Source organism: Pan troglodytes, chromosome 8 (genome assembly GCF_028858775.2).
Source record: "Pan troglodytes isolate AG18354 chromosome 8, NHGRI_mPanTro3-v2.0_pri, whole genome shotgun sequence".
Classification (NCBI taxonomy): Eukaryota; Metazoa; Chordata; class Mammalia; order Primates; family Hominidae; genus Pan; species Pan troglodytes.
The window spans coordinates 58,396,603-58,420,143 of record NC_072406.2 but is presented as its reverse complement, the minus strand read 5'-3'; the positions used below and the strand labels follow the sequence as shown (position 1 = coordinate 58,420,143).

General features: G+C 39.7%; 1 protein-coding gene across 10 annotated transcripts in view; it reads left to right on the top strand.

Moving 5' to 3' along the window:
- The window catches only part of MARCHF8 (membrane associated ring-CH-type finger 8), a 138,194-nt gene that overhangs the window by 39,415 nt on the left and 75,238 nt on the right, over nucleotides 1-23,541 (top strand). For 4 of the 10 annotated variants that reach the window (XM_009458407.4, XM_009458402.5, XM_009458405.5 and 1 more), the window contains one exon: nucleotides 22,283-22,462. In XM_009458407.4, the coding sequence (XP_009456682.2) occupies nucleotides 22,361-22,462 (102 nt within the window). In that variant the 5' untranslated portion in view covers nucleotides 22,283-22,360. Of the gene's footprint in view, nucleotides 1-2,231; nucleotides 2,325-20,170; nucleotides 20,362-22,282; nucleotides 22,463-23,541 lie in introns of those variants that run through there. The other 6 variants (XM_063780624.1, XM_054659491.2, XM_063780623.1 and 3 more) reach the window with 3 other exon arrangements.

Here is a 23,541-nt window from a genome sequence, read left to right as displayed (position 1 = left end):
TGATTTCTTAATTTCATTGCAGTTATTCTTTAATGAGTTAATTACATTAATTAATGATAGATCTCACTATGTTGCCCAGGCTGGTCTCAAGTGATCCTCTCTCCTTACCCTCCCAGGTAGCTGGGACTATAAGGCACAAACCAGTGTACCCAGCCACAGTTATTCTTATTAATGATCAAATTGTCCCTTCTTTTTTTCTTGAGACAGAGTGTTGCTTTTGTTGCCCAGGCTGGAGTGCAATGGCATGATCTCAGCTCACTGCAACCTCTACCTTCTAGGTTCAAGCGATTCTCTTCCCTTGGCCTCCTGAGTAGCTGTGATTACAGGCATGCACCACTACGCCCGGCTAATGTTTTATTTTTGGAGACAGAGTCTCACTCTGTCGCCCAGGCTGGAATGCAGTGGCGCAATCTCAGCTCACTTCAGCCTCTGCCTCCGGGTTCAAGCAATTCTCCTGCCTCAGCCTCCCAAGTAGCTGGGACAACAGGTGCACACCACTACGCCTGGCTAATTTTTGTATTTTTAGTAGAGACGGGGTTTTATCACATTGGCCAGGCTGGTCTTGAACGCTTGACCTCAGGCAATCCGCTAGTCTTGGCCTTCCAAAGTACTGGGATTACAGGTGTGGGCAACCACGCCCGGCCCTAATTTTGTATTTTTACTAGAGATGGGATTCTCCATTCTGGTCAGGCTGGTCTCGAATTCCCGACCTCCGGTGATCCCCCTGCCTCGGTCTCCCAAAGAGCTAAGATTACAGGCATGAGCCACTGCACCTGGTTCAAATTGTCTCTTCTTTGGCCAATGGGAGTGCCTTCACATTAGCTCCTGGGTCATTTTGGCATGAGTGCTTCTGATGGCTTCTTGCTTTCTTGTGTGACAAGATGTCCAGGCTCATCTTGTACATTAACAGCCATAGATCTGGAATTATCCCTTTCTTTAACCAGCCCTGGTTCCTTTCAGAGGGAAATTGTATTTAGTGACCACAGTCTGGAAACTACAGATTGGTTGTTACTTCTAGGCCTTTTCAGTGAATGGGGCTAGGAAATACGTTATTTTTAAGGTAAAATATTTTATGAGTTTCATACTGATTTTTCCATTATAAACTTAGGAACAGATGATTTTGTTGAATTTCTTTAATTTTATCTTTGTCTCATGCTAAAAATTTTGGTTCTTGATCATAATCATATTGATACCATTACTTGTCAGTGTTACTGCTAACAATATGATTACTGAAAATAGTTTAAGAATTAAAAGCACTTTCCCAAATTCTTTTCATTTTTAGGATAGATTCCTCTAGGGATGTCTGGTAAAACTGTTTTAAATCATTTGAAATAATTCCTTTTTGCATGATTATACCACCAATTCAACAAATATTTAGGGTCATTTCACTTTGCTTTTGAATTTTAGAGATGACAGTTTTTCAATTATTTTTTAAACAATTATGGAAAACACATACATGGTTCCAGAGCTAAATGTGTAAAACAAGGCAGAATCAGAGAAGTCTAGCTCTGATTGTGGTTCCATTTTTTTTCCTGCATTCCATTTAAAACATATGAGCAAGAGTGTGTGTGTGTGTGTGTGTGTGTGCGCGCGCGCGCGCATGTCCATGCGTGTGCACACACATATAGTTTCTGCCTCCTAATCCCGTCTTAGGTGAATGGTAGCACACTATGTATAACTTTCTTCTTGCTTTTTTGTCTTCCTATTTTTCCTGCTGATCACTCCATAGAAGTATATAGAGGCATTTGTCATGCCTTTTTGTCTATTTCATTGTGTGAATTTACCATAGTTTATTGTCAGTCCCATATTAATGGACATTTGGATTGTCTTTAGTGTCTTGCCGTTAGAAATAGTGCTGCAGTGAATACCTTGTACATACATACTTATTTTTTGTTGTTGTCGTTGTCTTTTAGAGGGATATTTCAGTTTTAAATAAAACAACTTGACTTCAGGAAGTATTCAAGTGTAACGTTACTGCTACTGATGGATTGTTCTGGGAATAGTGGAGGATGCAAAAGGCCAGTCTTGTGATCTAGGATAGTAATCTTTCTTTGAGTATTACGGGTCCTCTCAGTTCTGTATTATTGTTCTTCTAAAAACCACATTTATAGAGTAGCTTCTGTGTTTTCTAGTTTCACTCTGTTTAAAGTAGATTGAGACTTTAGGAACATCTGAAGCAGTCAGAGCATAGAATTCTATCTTTTTTTTTTAATTTAAAATTTTTTTTGTAGAGATGGGGTCTTGCTGTGTTGCCCAGACTGGTCTCAAACTCCTGGCCTCAAGTGATCCTTCTGCCTCAGCTTCCCAAAGTACTGGGATTACAGGTATGAGCCATTGCACCTAGCCAGGATTCTGGTATTTTAATGTTGTTTTCTAGTCTTTTATAGTTGTTTTATATGTACTCAATTTGTCAAAAAATTTTAAGGAAAGTAATATGCCTGTATGGATGCTTTCCAAAGTATTCAACTTAGGTTTTATAGAAATAGTAACTTCTTACTTTTGTAGCCACATGTTTGTCCATTTGTGATCAGTTTATATAGTATTCAATTAAATTATACCATTGCAGAATGAGTACAACTGACATAAACAGGTTTGGAGATTAAACAATAGGTTTTTGATAATGTGCACAATTCAACTGGTAGTAGCAGAAATATGCACATTGTTAGAGAGTAGCTTAAATGTGAGCATTCTTTATTTTCTGGGCATTCACTAATCTATTTTAGGGACGAATGATAGCACCAGTTCACTTCTAAAATTTTCCAGTTCCTAGTAGGAGCCTGGCACTTGGAAGATGCTCGGAAAATTGGGTCAGACTATGAGAATATGTCCTTGTCCATTTGTTTGCTTAGGTTAAATGAATGAAATATTCTAGGTCTTCCCAAAGGGATTTAAAATAAACTAAAAATCTCTAAGACGTGATAGCTGACTTTAAAAACTATTCCTGATTTACATTTATATTACTTTAAATTTGGTCTTGGGTTATTATTTTGATGATTGACTAAAACATTTTTTTGCTTTTATTATAGTTTTTTCACTAAAAGATGTTTTCTAGGTGGAGAAAATTGAAAAGAATGGATTCCAGGATCATAAAGCAAATAATAGTTTGTAGTGGTTTTTTTTTTTTTTTTTTTTAATTCTACCACCTGTATGCCAGTTAGTAATAAAACTACTAGTTTTTAATAGACATTAACCACCTTTGGGATTTCACCATGGGAAAATAGGAGCAGTATTCCTTTTCTTTCTTTCAGCTTGTTTAGTATGTATACATATCACAGTCAATGGTGCAGAAAGGTTAGGAAACTGGAAGGATACAAGGTTTAGTCATAAGGAAGCACAAATTCAAGTTCCTGGAATATTTTTACCCCTGCTCTGTATGGAACACCGTAGGGAATACTAAAGAAACATGATGGTACAGAAGACTGTAGGAATTGCTAAAAAATATGCAACACTCCAGGGATCATATAGCCTTTTAAGTAGGCCAGGCTTTGTACCCTGCAAGGAATGATCTAAACTATGTGATATATTGTATCAGTCAGAGTTCTCCAAAGAAACAAAACCAATAGGGTGTGTGTGTGTGTGTGTGTGTGTGTGTGTGTGTGTGTGTGTACAGATATACCTATATATATATAGATAGATAGATAGATAGCTAGATGAGATTGGGAGAGAGAGATTTATTTTAAGGAATTGGTTCATATAATTGTGGAGACTAACAAGTCCAAAATCTGTAGGGTGGGCTGGCAGGCTGGAGGCTCAGGGAAGAGTTGATTCTGGAGTTCAAGGCTGAAGGCAGTCTGCTGGCAGAATTCCCTCTTCTTCTGGGGGAGGTCAGTGATTTTTATATTGAGGCCTTCAACTGATTGGTTGAGGCCCACGCACATTATGGAAAGCAAGATATTTTACTCAGAATCCACCAGTTTAGAAGCTGGGTGTGGTGACAGGCACCTATAGTCCCAGATACTTGGGAGGCTGAGGCAAGAGGATCACTTGAGCCTAGGAGTTAAGTCCAGCCTAGGCAACATAGTGAAACCCCATCTCCTAAAAAAAAAATTGCATCTCTTAAATGTTGAACTCAAACCAGGGGCAGTTGACAGAAACTCTTGGTATCCTTTCTGTGTATCTTCCCACTCCCAATCTGCACTGTGATTTTATGTTCTTAATGACAGACTTCTGACTTATGATAATGTTATGTGCACAGGGAGGGCCTGGTGAATATTTACTTTCTAGTTGTCAGAAGAATGAGACTAAAACAGTTTTCTTGTGCATATCTGTTTTGAGAAGCAGGTCTGGCATTACTCTGATTGTGTATCTAGGAGAGGAAGTTTCAGCTGAGTCATGTATTGACCTAGAGCAGGTGGATCACTTGACCTCTCTGAGTGTTTCCTCGTCTGTAAAACGGGAATAAATACGGTCTTGCCTTAAAAAAAAGTCTGCCAATTTAAATGTCAGTCTTATCTTAAAAATACCTTCACAGAAACATTCAGAATAATGTTTGACCAAATATCTGGATATTGTGGCCTAGTCAAGTTGACATGTGAAATTAACCATCACTTACATTGAAGGACTGTTTTTAATGTGACTAATGTCCACCTGTAAAGAAATTGGGTAACTGCTATGGGTTGTAAGGAAGGGAAAGGGGAACATGTTTTGCTTGTAGAGAAGAAATGCTTTGAGGTGTGGTCTGAAGGCCAGGGAATTTTGGGCCTGATGGGCAAAGAGGAAAGAGCATCCCAAGAAGGTGGGACAGAATGAACAAGGGTAAGGTTGACCATGGCATGTACAGGGGTCCTTGAGAAGATATGTCCTGCCTAGGCAGACATATCTCGGATGGTCAGGGGGTAAGGTGAGTAGTGAGGCAAATTCTGCTCTGGTTTTTCTGGTTTACTGCAGTATGTGGAGAATATGCTTGTTCCGGCCTGAGATGACAGCTGACTGGTGCAGAGCAGTGTGTGCCACTGTCCTTACATGCTGCATTGTACAATGACATGCTGAGAATTCTTTCTGCAGGAAGCACTTCAAATGAAGTATAATTGCCTTCGATTTTTCTGTTATAAACTTTGGCCACAGTTTCTTCCTCTGTCAGCCTACTAAAGATGCTTCACAAGATCCATGTGTTTGTTAAGGAACGTGAGATCTTCAAGAGGTATGGATTGCTAGAAGGAATTCTAGTCTCTAAACCTTGGGAATATTTTTGGATCTATTTATTAATGTTATTCTGTAGTAGAAATAGAGTTGAGCACCTTTTTCCCCGTATTATAAAGATCATAATTAGCTTTGAATTTATAATAGGTGTGAAAACACCTTATAAAAACACTCTACTGATAAAAACTATTATTATCAGAGGAAAAAGCAGCGAAAACATATGTGGTAAATTGTTACAAAACGGCTCCTAATGAATCACTGCCCCCTGTCCCCGCTCCCAGCTCTGCCGGTTTGCAGTATGACTTCACTTGTTTCTCCCATTGTCTTAGTCTGTGTTGTGCTGCTGTAACAGAGTACCTGAGATGGGATAATTAATAAAGTACAGAGATTTAGTTCTTACAGTTCTGCAGCCTGGGAAGTCCAAGGTTGAGGGGCTCACATCCGGTGAGGGCTTTCTTGCTGCATCATCCCATGGTGGAAGGCAGATGGGCAAGAGAGCATGTGCCTGGGATGGAGAGAAGGGAAGGAGGCTGAACTTATTCTTCTGTTAGGAACCCACTCCCATGATAACTAACCTACTTCCTCAATAACAGCATTAATCCATTAGCGAGGGCAGAGCCCTCATGGCTTGATCACGTCTTACAAGTCCCACCTGTCAACACTGTTGCATTGGGGATTAAGTTTCCAATACATGAACTTGGGGGACACATTCAAACCACAGGACCCATCAAGTGGTAGAGTCTCTTTTCCCCCTTCTTGACTTTGGTCTCAATCAGCAGACACAGTGCAAGCAGAGGCACCATGTGTAGTGGGTGAACTGTCTTGGGATGCTGCTGCCACCATGTGAAGAAGCCTAGAAGAAAAGGCCACATGGAGAAGGCCCTGCCTTCCCTACTGAGCCCAGCGAAGCAGCCTTTGTAGGTCAGTTAAGGGCAGCCGAAGAGCTGCCCAGCCAACCCATGGAATTATGAGAAATAGGAAATCATGGCTGTTCAAGCAACAAAGTTTTGGGTAGTTTGTTACATAGCAAGAGAAAATGGAACATCTTGTGATAAGTGGCTGGAATCCATGCCTGCAATTCTAATCATGGCTTCGTTACTGAGCCTTCAAGGAGGCAGCAAAGTAAACAGGTTTATTCTCTAATGATGTGCTGAATACCCAGGGAGAACGCTGGGCTGCTGGAGCCTTGACCTCTCCTTCATCCTCCTTTCGTTATCTATAGGGATCAGACACTGTTCTCTGCAGGGCAAGCACTGAAGAGCTCTTGTAGGAGCTCAAGAAGGTAGACTATTTCTTTTCTTTTCTTTTCTTTCTTTCTTTCTTTTTTTTTTTTTTTTTTTTTTTTTTTTTTTGAGATGGAGTCTTGCTCTTGTCACCCAGGCTGGAGTGCAATGGCATGATCTTGGGGCGCTGCAACCTCCACTTCCCGGGTTCAAGCAGTTCTCTTGCCTCAGCCTCCTGAGTAGCTGGGATTACAGGCGCCCGCCACTACTCTCGGCTAATTTCTGCATTTTTAGTAGAGACAGGGTTTCACCATGTTGGCCAGGCTGGTCACGAACTCCTGATCTCAGGCGATCCACCGCCTCGGCCTCCCGAAGATTACAGGCATGAGCCACCGTGCCTGGCCAAACGCAGACTATTTCTGTGCTTGATGGATTGAAGGTGTTTTCCAAGTGTTGAAAACACCTGTTCTGTTTCTCAGAAGTGAAATGCTAAAAGAACCCTAACAAATCTTCTCTTTTCCCTTTTCTTAACTTTGAGTGTTTTCAGTATTTTTGCATTCTATTACCAAGGGAATACTGTGGCTATTCCATAATTTCCCTGAGATGCAAAATCTTTCAGAAAGCCCAGACATTAGTCCAGGCCCTTTTTCCAGTTAATTGCACCTGGTTTACCTAATTCACGTACCTGCCCCAGTGGTTGTACTGAGGTCTTCCTGAGTCATGGAAGGAGTCCTGATAGCATGCACTGTCTGGAGCCGAGTCCTGCCTGCCCCACATTAGCATCTCACTCTCATGCAGCTGTGGTGTCTCTCTGTTACTCTACTTCTGGGGATTCTAAATTGCATACACTGCCTTTCAGTCTACAGCCTGACTGCTCTGTCTTAGCCAAGCACTTGCATTTGGACAGGACTTCAGCATTAGGCTTTGTTGTTTTCCTTAGGGGCCCAGTTTTTATGGAATTTTTTCCTACTGGGTAGCATTGTTGGCACACCTTGAATCCATCCATTCTGCCGCTCTTGGCTTCAACCTCTGAGGTTGTGTGTTGGAAAATTACCTTGCATCTTCTACTAGAATAAAGATGAAAGAGCATAAGGATGTGGGCTATAGTTTTTAAATGCAGTGTTTCTTTTCTGTGGCTTGTGATACAAATTTGCAAGTGAACTCAAAATGCTACAGTTAAATATCTGCCATGAATTCAACCTAACTGTTTGAGGGGTATCTTAGTGCCTTAAAGTAACCCACTTTTGAAATATCTAATTTATTATCTTTGCCAAATTTTAGGCAGATATAACCATTGCTTTGGTTAAGTTGTCCCTCTGTATAGACAAAAAAGGCAACAAAAGGCCTGTCACTATTTAATACTTCAAATGTGAATTCCATGTTGTCTTCTATATCCATAGGGATTATAATAGCTCTTCTTTACTATAACTAAGACAGGAACATATTATGTTTTATCTTAGTCCTTCCTGTAGCAGTGCCACTGTGAAATTAAAAAAACAAAAAACAAAAAAACTGCTACATATTTTAGGTTCACCTGATCGGTTGCTGCACACTATCACATTTAGTCAAGCATAAGTTGTGCATTTTTATCCATTCTAACATCTCTGAAATTGGCACCTTGGAATCCCTGGTTAGTCAGGGGCAATTATGGTCTAGTTGCATAAAAACTTTTTGTTGACACCTTCTGTAAGGTCAAGCAAATGCTAGCAGCTGAGAGTCCTTGAAATATGGCTGTGAAAGCTTGGGCAAGTTGATTAATTTCTCTAAGCCATGCATGAAAGGGAGATAAAAGTTTCTCTCCCTCCTGGCACTGCTGTGAGATTTAAATGAAATATGCATGTAAAGTACTTAAGATTTACAAATGCTTTCATCTAGTTTTTTCCTCCATTACTATTGACAGGCAGTATTTTTATACTTTTTAGTTTCTTCATATACTTTATCTGTTTAAATTATTTATGCTTTGGATTTTATTTTCCACTTATTTTCAGCATTGCTTATTTATTATTGTTTTATTTAACATTTATTGTTCCGTTTATTACCTCTAGTAATGATCTGAATTTTTTTGGTGGGGGACAAGGTCTTACTATGTTGCCCAGGCCAGTCTAGAACTCCTGGCCTAAAGTGGTCCTCCCACCTCAGCCTCCCAAGTAGCTGGGACTACAGGTACAAGCCACTGCACCTGGCAATGCTCTAAATTACTCTAGGAGATTTAAAAACTAACAAACTTCAGTCTTTTGTTTCTGGATAAACTTTAGTCTGTGGGATATGTTTGTAATATCTTATGATTTCTTCACTATTGGTAATTGCATATATATTTTCTGGTAGTTAACTTTTTTTTTTTTTGAGACAGGTTCTCCTCCTGTCACCCAGGCTGGAGTGTAGTGGTACAATCTTGGCTCACTGCAACCTCTGTCCCCTGGGCTCAAGTGATCCTCCCATCTGTCGACCAAGTAGCTGATACCACAGGCATGCACCACCACGCCCAGCAATTTTTTTAATATTTTTAGGAGAGATGGGGTCTCACCATGTGGCCCAGGCTGGTCTCAAACTCCGGAGCTTAAGTGATCCACTCGCCTTGGCTTCCTAAAGTGCCAGGATTACAGGTGTGAGCCACCACTCCTGGCCTGCTTTATTCTTGTTGCATTAAAAAAATTCAGCTCATGACCGGGCGCTGTGGCTCACGCCTGTAATCTCAGCACTTTGGAAGGCCAAGGCGGGCGGATTGCCTGAGGTCAGGAGTTCGAGATCACTCTGGCCAAGATGGTGAAACCCTGTCTCTACTAAAAATACAAAAAAATTAGACAGGAGTGGTGGCGTGCACCTGTAATCCCAGCTACTCGGGAGGCTGAGGCAGCGCAATTGCTTGAACCAGGAAGGTGGAGGTTGCAGTGAGCCGAGATTGCACCACTGCCCTCCAGCCTGGGCAACAGAGCGAGACCCTGTCTCAAAATAAATAAATAAATAAAAATTCAGCTCATTTTTATATTTTAAAATGAACTCACTGTTTTTAAAGCTAATAGTTTTAACAGGCCAAGCCCAAATAACAAAATTTGCATCAGACTGTTTTTTAGTGGGTAACATATGGAGACCTTGTGGTGTTTCTCTGTCATCTTCCCTGAAATTTCTCAGAGCTTTCAAGTTTAATTTTGGTCTTCATTTCAGTAAAAGGCAGGAGCAGGGCAATCTTTATAGCTTTATAGCTTAAGGTTAGCCTTGCTAACCAGTGGTTAAGTGAGAGTGAGACAGAAGGCGAGATGTGATGTGGCAGGGGGAGCCTTCTTTCCTGGCTGAGTGAAGGGAAGAAGGCTTTGAGGTGATACTAGTGCAGTAGCATATTTGGGCTCTCGTTCAGCTGTTGGATAGCAAGCTTCCATAACTTGCTATCTATCCAGCATTGGGTTTTTGACTCAAAGGTTGAAATTTCTCATCTGTAACTTAGGAAACTCAAGTTTTCCTCTGTCTTAAAATGCTTTGATCAGTAATTCTTAACTACTTATACTTGTCATCTTCTAAAATTATTCTTAAAGATACTTAGATTACATTCCACTATATTTGAAATCCATTTCAATTTTCAACTAAGTCTAAAATGGTCAATCTGCTGCAGATATTTAAAGATCAGTGGGTTTCTTCCCATCTGAAATGAATTGTACCAGGTTGACAAACATGAATTTTTGTTAGTTGTTTCCAAATCTCCACTAGGGTACTTGATCAGGATTTGAGACAGAGAACAGTGTTGCTTAATAGTTTGAGTTACAAATGAAATTCTCAGCCATTTTTGCCTGCTGTCTCAGGGAGATTGATCCAACCAGCATTTATTTAATAGATCTTATGTGATAGGCATTGGGCCACAGAAAGAGAGATACAAAGGTGAGCAAAATGAGATATGCTGCCTTTGGGGAGCTTACGGCTGAGTAGGGGAGAAAGTCATTAATTAAAGAACTCAATAAATGTAACATTCTAACTGTGAACATTGTTAATGAAGTAGAGGTTCTTCATTGATCCTATAAAGAACTATGAATGTGGAATTTCTTCTGTCAGGATAGTCAGATGATTGAGGAAGAGTTAGTTAGCCCAAAAGGGGAAGGAAGAGTGTTGCAGGCAGAGAATACCATATACATAGGCTGTGGTGGTAAGATGCTGGGAGGTCTGAGGGGACTGAAGAAACACTGCTGTTGCTGGACTGTAGAGAGAGGGGTAGTACAAAATGAGGTGGGATAGATAACATAGGGCCTTGTAAGCTGTATTAAATGAGCATCTTGAGGTGTAATTTAGGCACCATAAAATTCACCTATTATAAGTGTACAATTCAGTGATTAATAAATTTGAAGTAGTGCAGTGTCATTGTAATCCAGTTAGAGGCATTTCCTTTGCCCCCAAAGTTCCCTCTTGCCCATTTGCAGATAGTACCCACAACTACACCCAACATGAGGCAATCACTGATCTGCCTTCTCAAGACACTTTATAGAAACGGAATTGTATAATATATAGACTTTTGTGTCTGACTTGTTTCAATTTGCATAATCTTTGAGGTTCATCCATGTTGTAGTGTATATGATTGGTTTTTTCCTTTTAATTGCTGAATAGAATTTCATTGTATAGATAAGCCACATTTTTATCTATTCTTTAGTTGGTGGACATTTGGAATATTTCCAGTTTTGGGCTATTATGAGGAATGCTGCTATGCACATTCATGTATGTGTCTTTGTGTGGACATATGTTTTCATATCTCTTGGATGAATTCCAAGGACCGCAGTTCCTGGGTCATAGGATAAGTTTATGTTTAACTTTTTAGGAAACTGCCAGACTATTTTCCAAGTATCTATACCAATTTATATTCTCACCAGCAATACATGAGAGATCTAATTTTTTCTATATCAAACAATTAGTATTGACTTTTTGATTGGAGCCATTCTAGTGTTTTTGGTTGTAGCCATTCTAGTGGGGGTATAGTGGTATATCATTGTGGTTTTAATTTTTAGCATCTTTTCGTGAGTTTATTAGCTATTCATATGTCTTCATTATTTTATTTTATTTTTTAGAGACGGGGTCTCATGCTGTTGCCCAGAATGGAGTACAGTGCTGTGATCATAGCTCACTGTAGCCTCGAACTCATGGGCTCAAACGACCCTCTTGCCTCAGCCTCCTGAATAGCTAGGACTACAGGCACATATGAGAGCCAGGCTCTCATATATCTTCTTTGATGAAATGTCTGTTAATGTATTTTGCTTATTTTAAAATTATGTTGTTTGTCTTAACGTAGGAGTTCTTTATTCTAGATACAAGTCTTTTTTTTTTTTTTTTTTTTTGAGACGGAGTCTCACTCTGTCACCCAGGCTGGAGTGCAGTGGCATGATCTCGGCTCACTGCAAGCTCCGCCTCCTGGGTTCACGCCATTCTCCTGCCTCAGCCTCCCGAGTAGCTGAGGCTACAGGCGCCCGCCACCGTGCCTGGCTAATTTTTTGTATTTTTAGTAAAGACAGGGTTTCACCATGTTGACCAGGATGGTCTCGATCTCCTGACCTTGTGATCTGCCTGCCTCGGCCTCCCAAAGTGCTAGGATTACAGGCGTGAGCCACCGTGCCCGGCCAGATACAAGTCTTTTATCAGATATATGATTGTCAAGTATTTTTTCCCCAGTCGGTGGCTTATCTTGAGTTTTATTAATGGTATCTTTTAAAGTGCAAAAGTTTTAAATTCAATAAAGTCTGATTTATCAATATTTTCTTTTCAAATAACATCTGCAAAGGTGGGCATTCAAGCCAAAGTTATGGATTAAATCACCCAGGAAAAGGGAGCACAGAATGAGAATCAGAGAGGGTTAAATGGAACTTTGAGGAATCTCTGCGTACAATGTCATGCTATAGGGGATAGATCTGCAGAGGTGGAGATGGAGCAGGAGGAACACTAGGACGGTGTTATGTCATTTAAGTCAAAGAAAAGAGTATTTTAAGACTAGGAAGAGAGTAAAAGTATCAAGTCAAATAACATGAGGGCTGCAAAACAATTTTTAGGCTTAATATAGAGAGCATTGTAGACCTTACTGTACTGAAGCCAGATTGTAGTTAGTTGAAATGTGTATAGAAAGTGAAGAAATGTTGAATGTGAGTGTAGACCACCTTTTCCTAGAAGAGTAGGATAGATGGGACAGTAGTGGGATATGAATGAGGAGTCAAGTGAAGTTTTCTTGCCTTCTTTTTCAAATTTCTAATTAGACAATGTAACCTCTTTATTTATTATCTTAAATAATGATCCAGGAATAATGCCACTTTTGGAAAGTGTGTGGCATTAGATGTTGATCCGTTTAAGGTCACATGAGTCTCATACCTGTTATTCTTTTTATACTTTCTCACCATTGAATTCTTCAGAATACCTTCAAAATCTAAAAAATAAAAGTAATACGTGTACTAAAATACATGTAATAAAAGTAATACATTTCATTTTGAAAAATGAATTGCAAGCCCATACTCTCTTATTCAAAACTCTTGGATCAGAAATATTTTAGAATTTAGAAATTCTCAGGTTTTTAGGAAAGTAGTCTGCTACAGTACTCTGCTACATATACTATAAATTATCAGATACTCCCATCGAGGCTTGGAGTAAGATCCCTTACTCAAATGCGCTATTTCTGCATTGAAGTATATATAATATTTACACTAAGTAGCATAAGTATAGTTTTGAATAGCCTCCTGTCCGTTCAGGTCAGGTTTTGGCCCCAGGGTGTTCAATCAAGTCTTTTTTTTTTTTTTTTTTTTTTTTTTTTTTGAGACGTCCTGCTCTGTCACCAGGCTGGAGTGCGGTAGAACGGTCTCGGCTCCCTACAAGCTTCGCCTCCCAGGTTCACACCATTCTCCTGCCTCAGCCTACCAAGTAGCTGGGACTACAGGTGCCCGCCACCATGCCCCGGCTAATTTTTTGTGTTTTTAGTAGAGATGGGGTTTCACTGTGTTAGCCAGGATGGTCTTGATCTCCTGACCTCGTGATCTGCCCGCCTCAGCCTCCCAAAGTGCTGGGATTACCGGCATGAGCCACTGCGCCCGGCCTAGGAGTTCAATCAAGTTTTAGTGTTAAATAAATAAAGAAAGGGTAGAGTGGTTTTTAAAAAATTTTAATTTTGGTAGTTTTCTGAATTTTAGAACTATGGTTAGGAGCTTGGTGTACCCAGTGTCCTAGAATGAAAAACAGTAGTCCTTTGCTCTGGCACAGTCCAAAGCATTGTTGTTGGAACGGGACAGAATCTTCCCCATAGGCAGCCGCATGTGTCTTCTGAGAGTTGCTTCCATGTTTTCAAATAATAAGTTCATAAACATTAGCTATTATCTGTTGACTTCCTTTTTTTACCCAACCTTCCTTCTTCCCATCCTACCAGTTTGGTTATGTCTGTGTTGCTTATATGATTGTAATGTTTATACCATTGTCCGTGTTGAAATTTGTTTCATTTTAAAGCCTAATTATTACATTGTCTTTCTTCTATAGTGTTTGTTGTTGTTAGTAATTGCTTTATATTTTCACTTGCATTTATTTAAAATTTTATTATTATTATACTTTAAGTTTTAGGGTACATGTGCACAACGTGCAGGTTTGTTACATATGTATACATGTGCCATGTTGGTGTGCTGCACCCATTAACTCTTCATTTACATTAGGTATATCTCCTAATGCTATCCCTCCCCCAGCCCCCCACCCCACAACAGGCCCTGGTGTGTGATGTTCCGCTTCCTGTGTCCATGTGTTCTCATTGTTCAATTCCCACCTATGAGTGAGAACATGTGGTGTTTGGTTTTTTGTCCTTGCAATAGTTTGCTGAGAATGATGGTTTCCAGCTTCATCCATGTCCCTACAAAGGACATGAATTCATCCTTTTTATGGCTGCATAGTATTCCATGGTGTATATGTGCCACATTTTCTTAATCCAGTCTATCATTGTTGGACATTTGGGTTGGTTCCAAGTCTTTGCTATTGTGAATAGTGCCGCAATAAACATACGTGTGCATGTGTCTTTATAACAGCATGATTTATAATCCTTTGAGTATATACCAAGTAATGGGATGGCTGGGTCAAATGGTATTTCTAGTTCTAGATCGCTGGGGAATCGCCACACTGACTTCCACAATGGTTGAACTAGTTTACAGTCCCACCAACAGTGTAAAAGTGTTCCTATTTCTCCACATCCTCTCCAGCACCTGTTGTTTCCTGACTTTTTAATGATTGCCATTGTAACTGGTGTGAGATGGTATCTCATTGTGGTTTTGATTTGCATTTCTCTGATGACCAGTGATGATGAGCATTTTTTCATGTGTCTTTTGGCTGCATAAATGTCTTCTTTTGAGAAGTGTCTGTTCATATCCTTCACCCACTTTTTGATGGGGTTGTTTGTTTTTTTCTTGTAAATTTGTTTGAGTTCATTGTAGATTCTGGATATTAGCCCTTTGTCAGCTGAGTAGATTGCAAAAATTTTCTCCCATTCTGTAGGTTGCCTGTTCGCTCTGATGGTAGTTTCTTTTGCTGTGCAGAAGCTCTTTAGTTTAATCAGATCCCATTTGTCAATTTTGGCTTTTGTTGCCATTCCTTTTGGTGTTTTAGACATGAAGTCTTTGCCCATGCCTATGTCCTGAATGGTATTGCCTAGGTTTTCTTCTAGGGTTTTTATGGTTTTAGGTCTAACATGTAAGTCTTTAATCCATCTTGAATTAATTTTTGTATAAGGTGTAAGGAAGGGATCCAGTTTCAGCTTTCTACATATGGCTAGCCAGTTTTCCCAGCACCATTTATTAAATAGGGAATCCTTTCCCCATTGCTTGTTTTTGTCAGGTTTGTCAAAGATCAGATAGTTGTAGATATGCGGCATTATTTCTGAGGGTTCTGTTCTGTTCCATTGGTCTATATCTGTTTTGGTACCGGTACCATGCTGTTTTGGTTACTGTGGCTAAGCCTTGTAGTATAGTTTGAAGTCAGGTAGTGTGATGCCTCCAGCTTTGTTCTTTTGGCTTAGGATTGACTTGGCAATGCAGGCTCTTTTTTGGTTCCATATGAACTTTAAAGTAGCTTTTTCCAATTCTGTGAAGAAAGTCATTGGTAGCTTGATGGGGGGATGGCAATGAATCTATAAATTACCTTGGGCAGTATGGCCATTTTCATGATATTGATTATTCCTACCCATGAGCATGGAATGTTCTTCCATTTGTTTGTATCCTCTTTTATTTCATTGAGCAGTGGTTTATAGTTCTTTTTGAAGAGGTCCTTCACATCCCTTGTAAGTTGGATTCCTAGGTATTTTATTCTCCTTGAAACAATTGTGAATGGGAGTTCACTCATGATTTGGCTCTCTGTCTGTTGTTGGTGTATAAGAATGCTTGTGATTTTTGTACATTGATTTTGTATCCTGAGACTTTGCTGAAGTTGCTTATCAGCTTAAGGAGATTTTGGGCTGAGACGATGGGGTTTTCTAGATATACAATCATGTCATCTGCAAACAGGAACAATTTGACTTCCTCTTTTCCTAATTGACTTTATCCATTTCTTCTAGATTTTCTAGTTTATTTGCATAGAGATGTTTATAGTATTCTTTGATGGTAGTTGGTATTTCTGTGGGATCGGTGGTGATATCCCCTTTGTCATTCTTTATTGCTTCTATTTGATTCTTCTGTCTTTTCTTCTTTATTAGTCTTGCTAGCGGTCTATCAATTTTGTTGATCTTTTCAAAAAACCAGCTCCTGGGTTCATTTATTATTTTGAAGGGTTTTTTGTGTCTCCATTTCCTTCAGTTCTGCTTTGCTCTTAGTTATTTCTTGCCTTCTGCTAGCTTTTGAATGTGTTTGCTCTTGCTTCTCTAGTTCGTTTAATTGTGATGTTAGGGTGTCAATTTTAGATCTTTCCTGCTTTCTCTTGTGGGCATTTAGTGCTATAAATTTACCTCTACACACTGCTTTGAAGGTGTCCCAGAGATTCTGGTATGCTGTGTGTTTGTTCTCGTTGGTTTCAAAGAACATCTTTATTTCTGCCTTCATTTCTTTATGTACCCAGTAGTCATTCAGGAGCAGGTTGTTCAGTTTCCATGTAGTTGAGCGGTTTTGAGTGAGTTTCTTCATCCTGAGTTCTAGTTTGATTGCACTGTGGTCTGAGAGACAGTTTGTTATAATTTCTGTTCTTTCACATTTGCTGAGGAGAGCTTTACTTCCAACTATGTGGTCAATTTTGGAATAGGTGTGGTGTGGTGCTAAAAAGAATGTATATTCTGTTGATTTGGGGTGGAGAGTTCTGTAGATGTCTATTAGGTCCGCTTGATGCAGAGCTGAGTTCAATTCCTGGATATCCTTGTTAACTTTCTGTCTCGTTGATCTGTCTAATGTTGACAGTGGGGTGTTAAAACTTTCCCATTATTTGTGGGTGTCGAAGTCTCTTTGTAGGTCACTAAGGACTTGTTTTATGAATCTAGGTGCTCCTGTATTGGGTGCATATATATTTAGGATAGTTAGCTCTTCTTGTTGAATTGATCCCTTTACCATTATATAATGGCCTTCTTTGTCTCTTTTGATCTTTGTTGGTTTAAAATCTGTTTTATCAGAGACTAGGATTGCAACCCCTGCCTTTTTTTGTTTTCCGTTTGCTTGGTAGATCTTCCTCCATCCCTTTATTTTGAGCCTATGTGTGTCTCTACACGTGAGATGGGTTTCCTGAATACAGCACACTAATGGTCTTGACTCTTTATCCAATTTGCCAGTCTGTGTCTTTTAATTGGAGCATTTAGTCCATTTACATTTAAGGTTAATATTGTTATGTGTGAATTTGATCCTGTCATTATGATGTTAGCTGGTTATTTTGCTCGTTAGTTGATGTAGTTTCTTCCTAGCCTTGATGGTCTTTACAATTTGGCATGTTTTTGCAGTGGCTGGTGCCAGTTGTTCCTTTCCATGTTTAGTGCTTCCTTCAGGAGCTCTTTTAGGGCAGGCCTGGTGGTGACAAAATCTCTCAGCATTTGCTTGTCTGTAAAGTATTTTATTTCTCCTTCACTTATGAAGCTTAGTTTGGCTGGATATGAAATTCTGGGTTGAAAATTCTTTTCTTTAAGAATGTTGAATATTGGCCCCCACTCTTTTCTGGCTTGTAGAGTTTCTGCCGAGAGATCAGCTGTTAGTCTGATGGGCTTCCCTTTGTGGGTAACCGAACCTTTGTATTCTTTCTATCGCCTTCTTAAAACTGGAAGGGTGAGTGAGATAGGGCAACAGTAGCCATCTCCATGTCATCTAGATTAGTTAGATTAGGGATAACACAAAGGAAAAATTAAAATTTTCTCTATCTATCTTAGTCCTTTTACTATTTCTATGGCTTTAATATACTCGAAAGTTCTGCAACCAGCACCATAGTCAATTTTAGAATATTTTCATTATCCTAAAAATAAATCATTGAATCCACTGCTTCCTCCCGTTTACCCATTCCTACCCCAGCTCTTGGCATGCACTGCTCTACTTTCTGTCTCTGTAGATTTATCTCCTCTGGGCATTCCATACAACTGTCATCATGTAATATATGGTTCTTTGTGACTGACTTCTTAGTATAATTTTTTGCTTTTTTTTTTTTTTGAGACAAGGTCTCACTGTATCACCTAGGCTGGAGTGCAGTGGCGCCATACCGGCTCACTGTAGCCTCAACCTCCTGGGCTCAAGCGATCCTCCCAACTCAGCCTCCTGAGTAGCTGGGACCACAGGCATGAGCCACCACACCCGGCTAAGTTTTGAGTTTTTTTGTAGGGATGTGGTTTTGCCATGTTGCCCAGGCTGGTCTGGAACTCCTGGGCTCAAGCAATTCACCCACCTTGGCCTCCCAAAGTGTTGACGTTATAGGCGCGAACCACCACACCTGGCCTACTTAGCATAACTTTTTAAAGGTTCATCCATATTGTGGCATGTGTTAGTACTTTATTTCTTTTTATTGCTGAATATGATTCCGTTGAATGGATATAGCTTATTTGATTTATCCGTTTATCATTTGATGGACGTTTAGGTTATTTCCACCTTTTGGCTATCATGAGTAACGTGATAGAAACATTCATGGACAAGTTTTCATATGAGGAGATGTTTGCATTTCTCTTTGGTGTATGTACCCTAGGAGTGAAGTTGTTGGGTCATATGATAACATGTTTAACCTTTTGAGAAAGAGCCAGACTATTTTTCAGAACTACTGCATAGATCCCCACTAGCAGTATATGAGGGTTTCAGTGTCACAACATCCTTGCTAACACTTGTTTGTCTTTTATTATGAACATAATTAAAGTAATATCTAATAGTTTTGATTTGTATTTCCATGATGGCTAATGATGTCGATTAACCCATTTTTCATTGGGTTATTTGTCTTTATTATTATTATTATTATTATTATTATTTTGGTTGAGATGGGGCCTCGCTATGTTTCACACACTGGTTTTGAACTCCTGGCCTGAAGCAGTCCTCCCACCTCAGCCTCCCAAAATGCTGAGATGATAGGCGTGAGCTACTTGCACCTGGCCTTGCCCTTATGTTATTGAGTTGTAAGAGTGTTGTTTATATATTCTAGATACAAGTCCCTTATTACATATATGATTTGCAAACTTTTTCTTCTGTCGGTTGTCTTTAGACTTTTTTTTTAACATTTATAAATAGAGGTTGAGTCTTGCTATATTGCCTAGGCGTTTCTTGAGTTCCTGGCCTCAAGAGATTCTCTTGCCTTGGCCTCCCAAAGTTCTGGGATTATAGGTGTGAACCACTATGACTGGCTGTGTTTTCCCTTTCTCGGTGTCTTTTGAAGCACAAAAGTTTTTATTCTGATGATGTGTAGTTTGTCTCTTTTTCCTTTTGTGTGAGGAAGAGATCCAAATTTCTTTTGCATGTGGCTATCTAGTTGTCCCAGCACCATTTGTTGAAAACAGTACTCTTTCCCCAAGAAGTGATCTTGGCACCCTTCTTGAAAATCAGCTGACTATAGATACGTGGGTTTATTTCTGGGCTCTAAATTCTATTCCATTGATATATCTATTCATATTCCAGTATGACACAGTCTTGATTACTGCTCCTTTGTTGTAAGTTTTGCAATCTGGAAATGTGAGCTCTCCAACTTTGTTCTTCTTTTTCAAGGTTGTTTTGGCAGATCTGAGTCCCTTGAATTTTATATAAATTTTCAGATCAGCTTGTCAAATTTCTGTAAAGAAGTCAGCTCAGTTTTTGATAGAGATTGCTTTGACTCTCTATATCAACTTGGGAAGAATTGCCATTTTAACAATATTAAATCTTCTGATCCATGAACATGGACATCCATTTCCAGTTTCTTCAACAACCAGCTTTGGCAGTATCTCTTCTAGATGTGAATGTTCATGTTAGGTGGGCTGTATTTTGCAAGTTAGCATTAGTCAAATTGAAGCCCTCATGCCTGGATTGTCAGGCGTAGTGCTGAGGTTTAACTGTTATTCTGTGTAAAGATTAATTTAGTTGATATAAAAGATGTCTGGAAATTATGCAAAGAAAATAATGTAATATATGATTTGTATTTTTCATGTAAATCTTCACATAAAAAATGGCATGGCCTGTTTTATCGTTTGCTTGTAAACTCATTTTTATCCTAAATATGTGTGGCATAGGAGGGAGATTGTTTCAGGCAAACTTATAGGTCAGTTGCTTTGTTGTGGTGGTACATATCAGAAGACTAACTTCAATGGCAGTGAGGAGGGATGTCCTTCAAAACTGCAAAAAATTTGAGACCCTCTTGCATCTGTGTTTCTGTGCCATAAATAGCCCTTCTCAGGCTTGTCATGGGCATGTACCAATGATGTAATAATGATGATTATATCAGAAGCACCACAGGTAGCTTTTGGCATGGTAGGTATAGGGCTGTGGATATGGTCAGTTTGACCAAGTATTCCAAGAGGCCCCATGGAGTTTGTCATCTGTAATAGAGGACTTTAGTGCATTAGTGATGAAAAAACTCCTTACCACTGACTATTGTGATCTCCCAGGGAGTATAAGGCAGCTCCGCAGTAAGTGCCTCTTGTCTTGTGTGACGTGCTTGAATACAAACATTCAGACTGTTTCTTGGGCACAGTAGTGCTCCATCTTATGCCAGCCTCATCAAAGGCTTGAAATAGAGTAGGTGGTGTGTGATACCTAGACACTAACATCACCTATTCTATTTTCCTTTTTTTGTTGTTGTTATCAATGATCACTCACTTACTGTAAAACTAGACTTTATAAACAGATTTTTCTTTTAGCTAATTTTCTTCTATGTGTTGATCCCTCCCAGTTTTTTTTCCTTTTTGTTGTTCATTGATTCTAGAGTTGTGTGAAGGAAGCCATTTCGTGATTCCTGGTGCTCCTCTGCTTGCTTAGGGACACTACCAAGAGTTGGCACCAGCCTTACAAACACCTGCCTTTGATCCAGAGTAGAGTTTGGGGAGAGGTAGAGTAAGTGACTGCTTATCAAATGTGACCTTGGGGTTGTCAGGCCCTGTTGTTTACCCTACCTTTTCCTACTGCCTCACCTGTCCCCACCCCCTACCCCAGCACATGGTTAATAAATGAAAATCTCCAAATTCGAGATTCATTCTTTTGGTTGAAGGCTTCCATTTTCTGTTAAAATTTGAACAACATGAAACATTTTACTACATTAAACCTTCTGGATAATTTACGTTTAATTGGTTTTGTATACAGAGTGGGATAGATCTCAGTGGGTAAGTGGGGAGAAAGAACAACACACAATTCAATTATTAGACATTTTGGGGGATGCGTAAGAGAAAACCAGAAACAGGGCAGGAGTACCTGGAATCACTGAAGACAGTTTATGCATACACTGTTATTTTACCTAAAGGCAGCCTTTCTCATGGTTCTCAGGCATGTCACGGTGACCCTTCATATTCCCTAGGAAACCCTTTACAGCAGTGTTTGGCAAACTATAGTCTGATGGGCCACATCTAGCCTGCTGCCTATTTTTGTAAATAAAGTTTTATTGGAACATAACTGTGCTCATTCATGTACATACTCTTTTTTTTTGGTGGGGGGGGGGTTTGGGGGGTTGGAGTCTTGCTGTGTTACCCAGGCGGGAGTGCAGTGGTGCGATCTTGGCTCACTGCGAGCTCCGCCTCCTGGGTTTGTGCCATTCTGCTGCCTCAGCCTCCTGAGTAGCTGGGACTACAGGCGCCCGCCACCATGCCTGGCTAATTTTTTGTATTTTTAGTAGAGACAGGGTTTCACCGTGTTAGCCAGGGTGGTCTCGATCTCCTGACCTCATGATTTGCCCGCCTTGGCCTCCCAAAGTGCTGGGATTACAGGCGTGAGCCACCGCACCCGGCCCATTTACATGCTCTCTATGGGTGCTTTCATGCTACAGTGGCAGAGTTAATTAGCTGGAACACACTTGGACCACAGTGCCTAAAATATGTATCTTGCCCTTTATAGGAAGAGTTTGCCAACAGCTCGTGTAGAGTCTCTACTTTTGGAAGGTTAAGTATGGATCATAGATATCTTGAGTTTAATTTGGACTTCCTAACCTCTGATCTCACCATTATGTGGACTCACAGACAGTGGTTTTAAGGAAAGATCACTGCTTATTTCAGGACAAATGCTTGGTCATGATAAAAAAAAAAGTTTAACTTCAAAAATATTCTTAAAATAAATGGTGGCACTGCTTTGTTTTAATCCTAAGTAACCAATGCAAGATTATATCTCTGATTATACATGTACGTGATCCATCTGCCTCTTTCAGGTGCTCCCATCTTATTATGAGAAATGTTAGAATTTTCCCCTTAGACATTCATCTTCTATTGTTTTTGAAGACCAAACATTTATGTTGCCGTAACTTATTTAAATATACATATGAATATAAATAGAAAATGTTAAGCTCACTCTTGGAAATTTAAAGTGTTTTAGCTGAGTTATGTTTATTCTCTCTTCATTTTCTCTCAGCTTGAAATCCATGGCCCAAAATGACTCTACCAGTGGAGACTCTCTTCTGTGAAGAAGACGACCAGATAAGAGGTTGGGATGAGCATGCCACTGCATCAGATCTCTGCCATTCCATCCCAGGATGCCATCTCTGCTAGAGTCTACAGAAGTAAGACCAAAGAAAAGGAGAGGGAAGAACAGGTACTGGGAGAATATCTTTTTTAGTTTCATTATTAAGTTTTTATTAAAGATGACCTAGAACAATGCTTAAACTCTAAAGGTCAGGTTTTCTCTGATAATATACTGACAGGCACACAAATAGTTGTACTCAGAAGGAATTGTCTTTTTGTAGATTTCTAGGTTTTCAGATTTTGGTGTAAACTACTGTTTATAAATGGTTATAAATGACTTATCTTCATTGGTTAAATCTACCTGATTATTTTTGGTTAATCACTGTGACTAAGTTCTTTGGATTCTCAGAACATGATGCTGCTAGTTCCCTATTCATTGTAGTGTGAAATTTGGACACCAGATGGCTGGAATTTCTTAATATGTGTCTTAGTCTGCCCTAGCTGCTGTAACAAAATGCCATAGCCTGGGTGGTTTAAATAACAAGCATTTATTTCTCAAAGTTCTGGAGGCTGGAAATCTGAGATCAGGGTGCCAGCATGGTTGGATTCTGGTGAGGTCTTACTTCCTAACTTATGAACAGCTGCCTTCTTGCTGTGTCCTCACATGGCATGGAGAGAGGAAGGAAGCAAGCTGTCATGTGGCTGTTCATATAGAAGAACTGATCCCATGGAGAGGGTTCCACCCCTAGGACCTAATTGTCTCCCCAAGGCCCCACCTCCAAATACCATTACATTATGGATTAGAGTTCTGGCATAAAAGTTTTGTGGGAAACATAAACATTTAGTCCATAATAGTGTGTACATGAGGAAGCTATACAAACTTGTTTGGAATAGAAAAAGGAAAATGTCCAACAGTTAGGCCAGGAAGGGAGATTCTTTTTGATATACACCCTCACTGCAGGTTTACTGTAGGTGGTTATTTAATAAAGCCTTATTGAATTTATCTATTTGATGGGATTTTTAAGGTCTAAATAAATAGCATTAATCAATTATTTGTAGAATGGGGATTTTGATTGGTATTGGGAAGAAAGAGAAACCATTCTGTCTTACCTTAGTGTGGGGATGGTTCGAACACCCAGTGGCAGCCTGACAGTTCAGGGTGTCGTGGAGCCCAGATGAGGTGGCAGTAGTGGAAGAGCAGTTGAACCA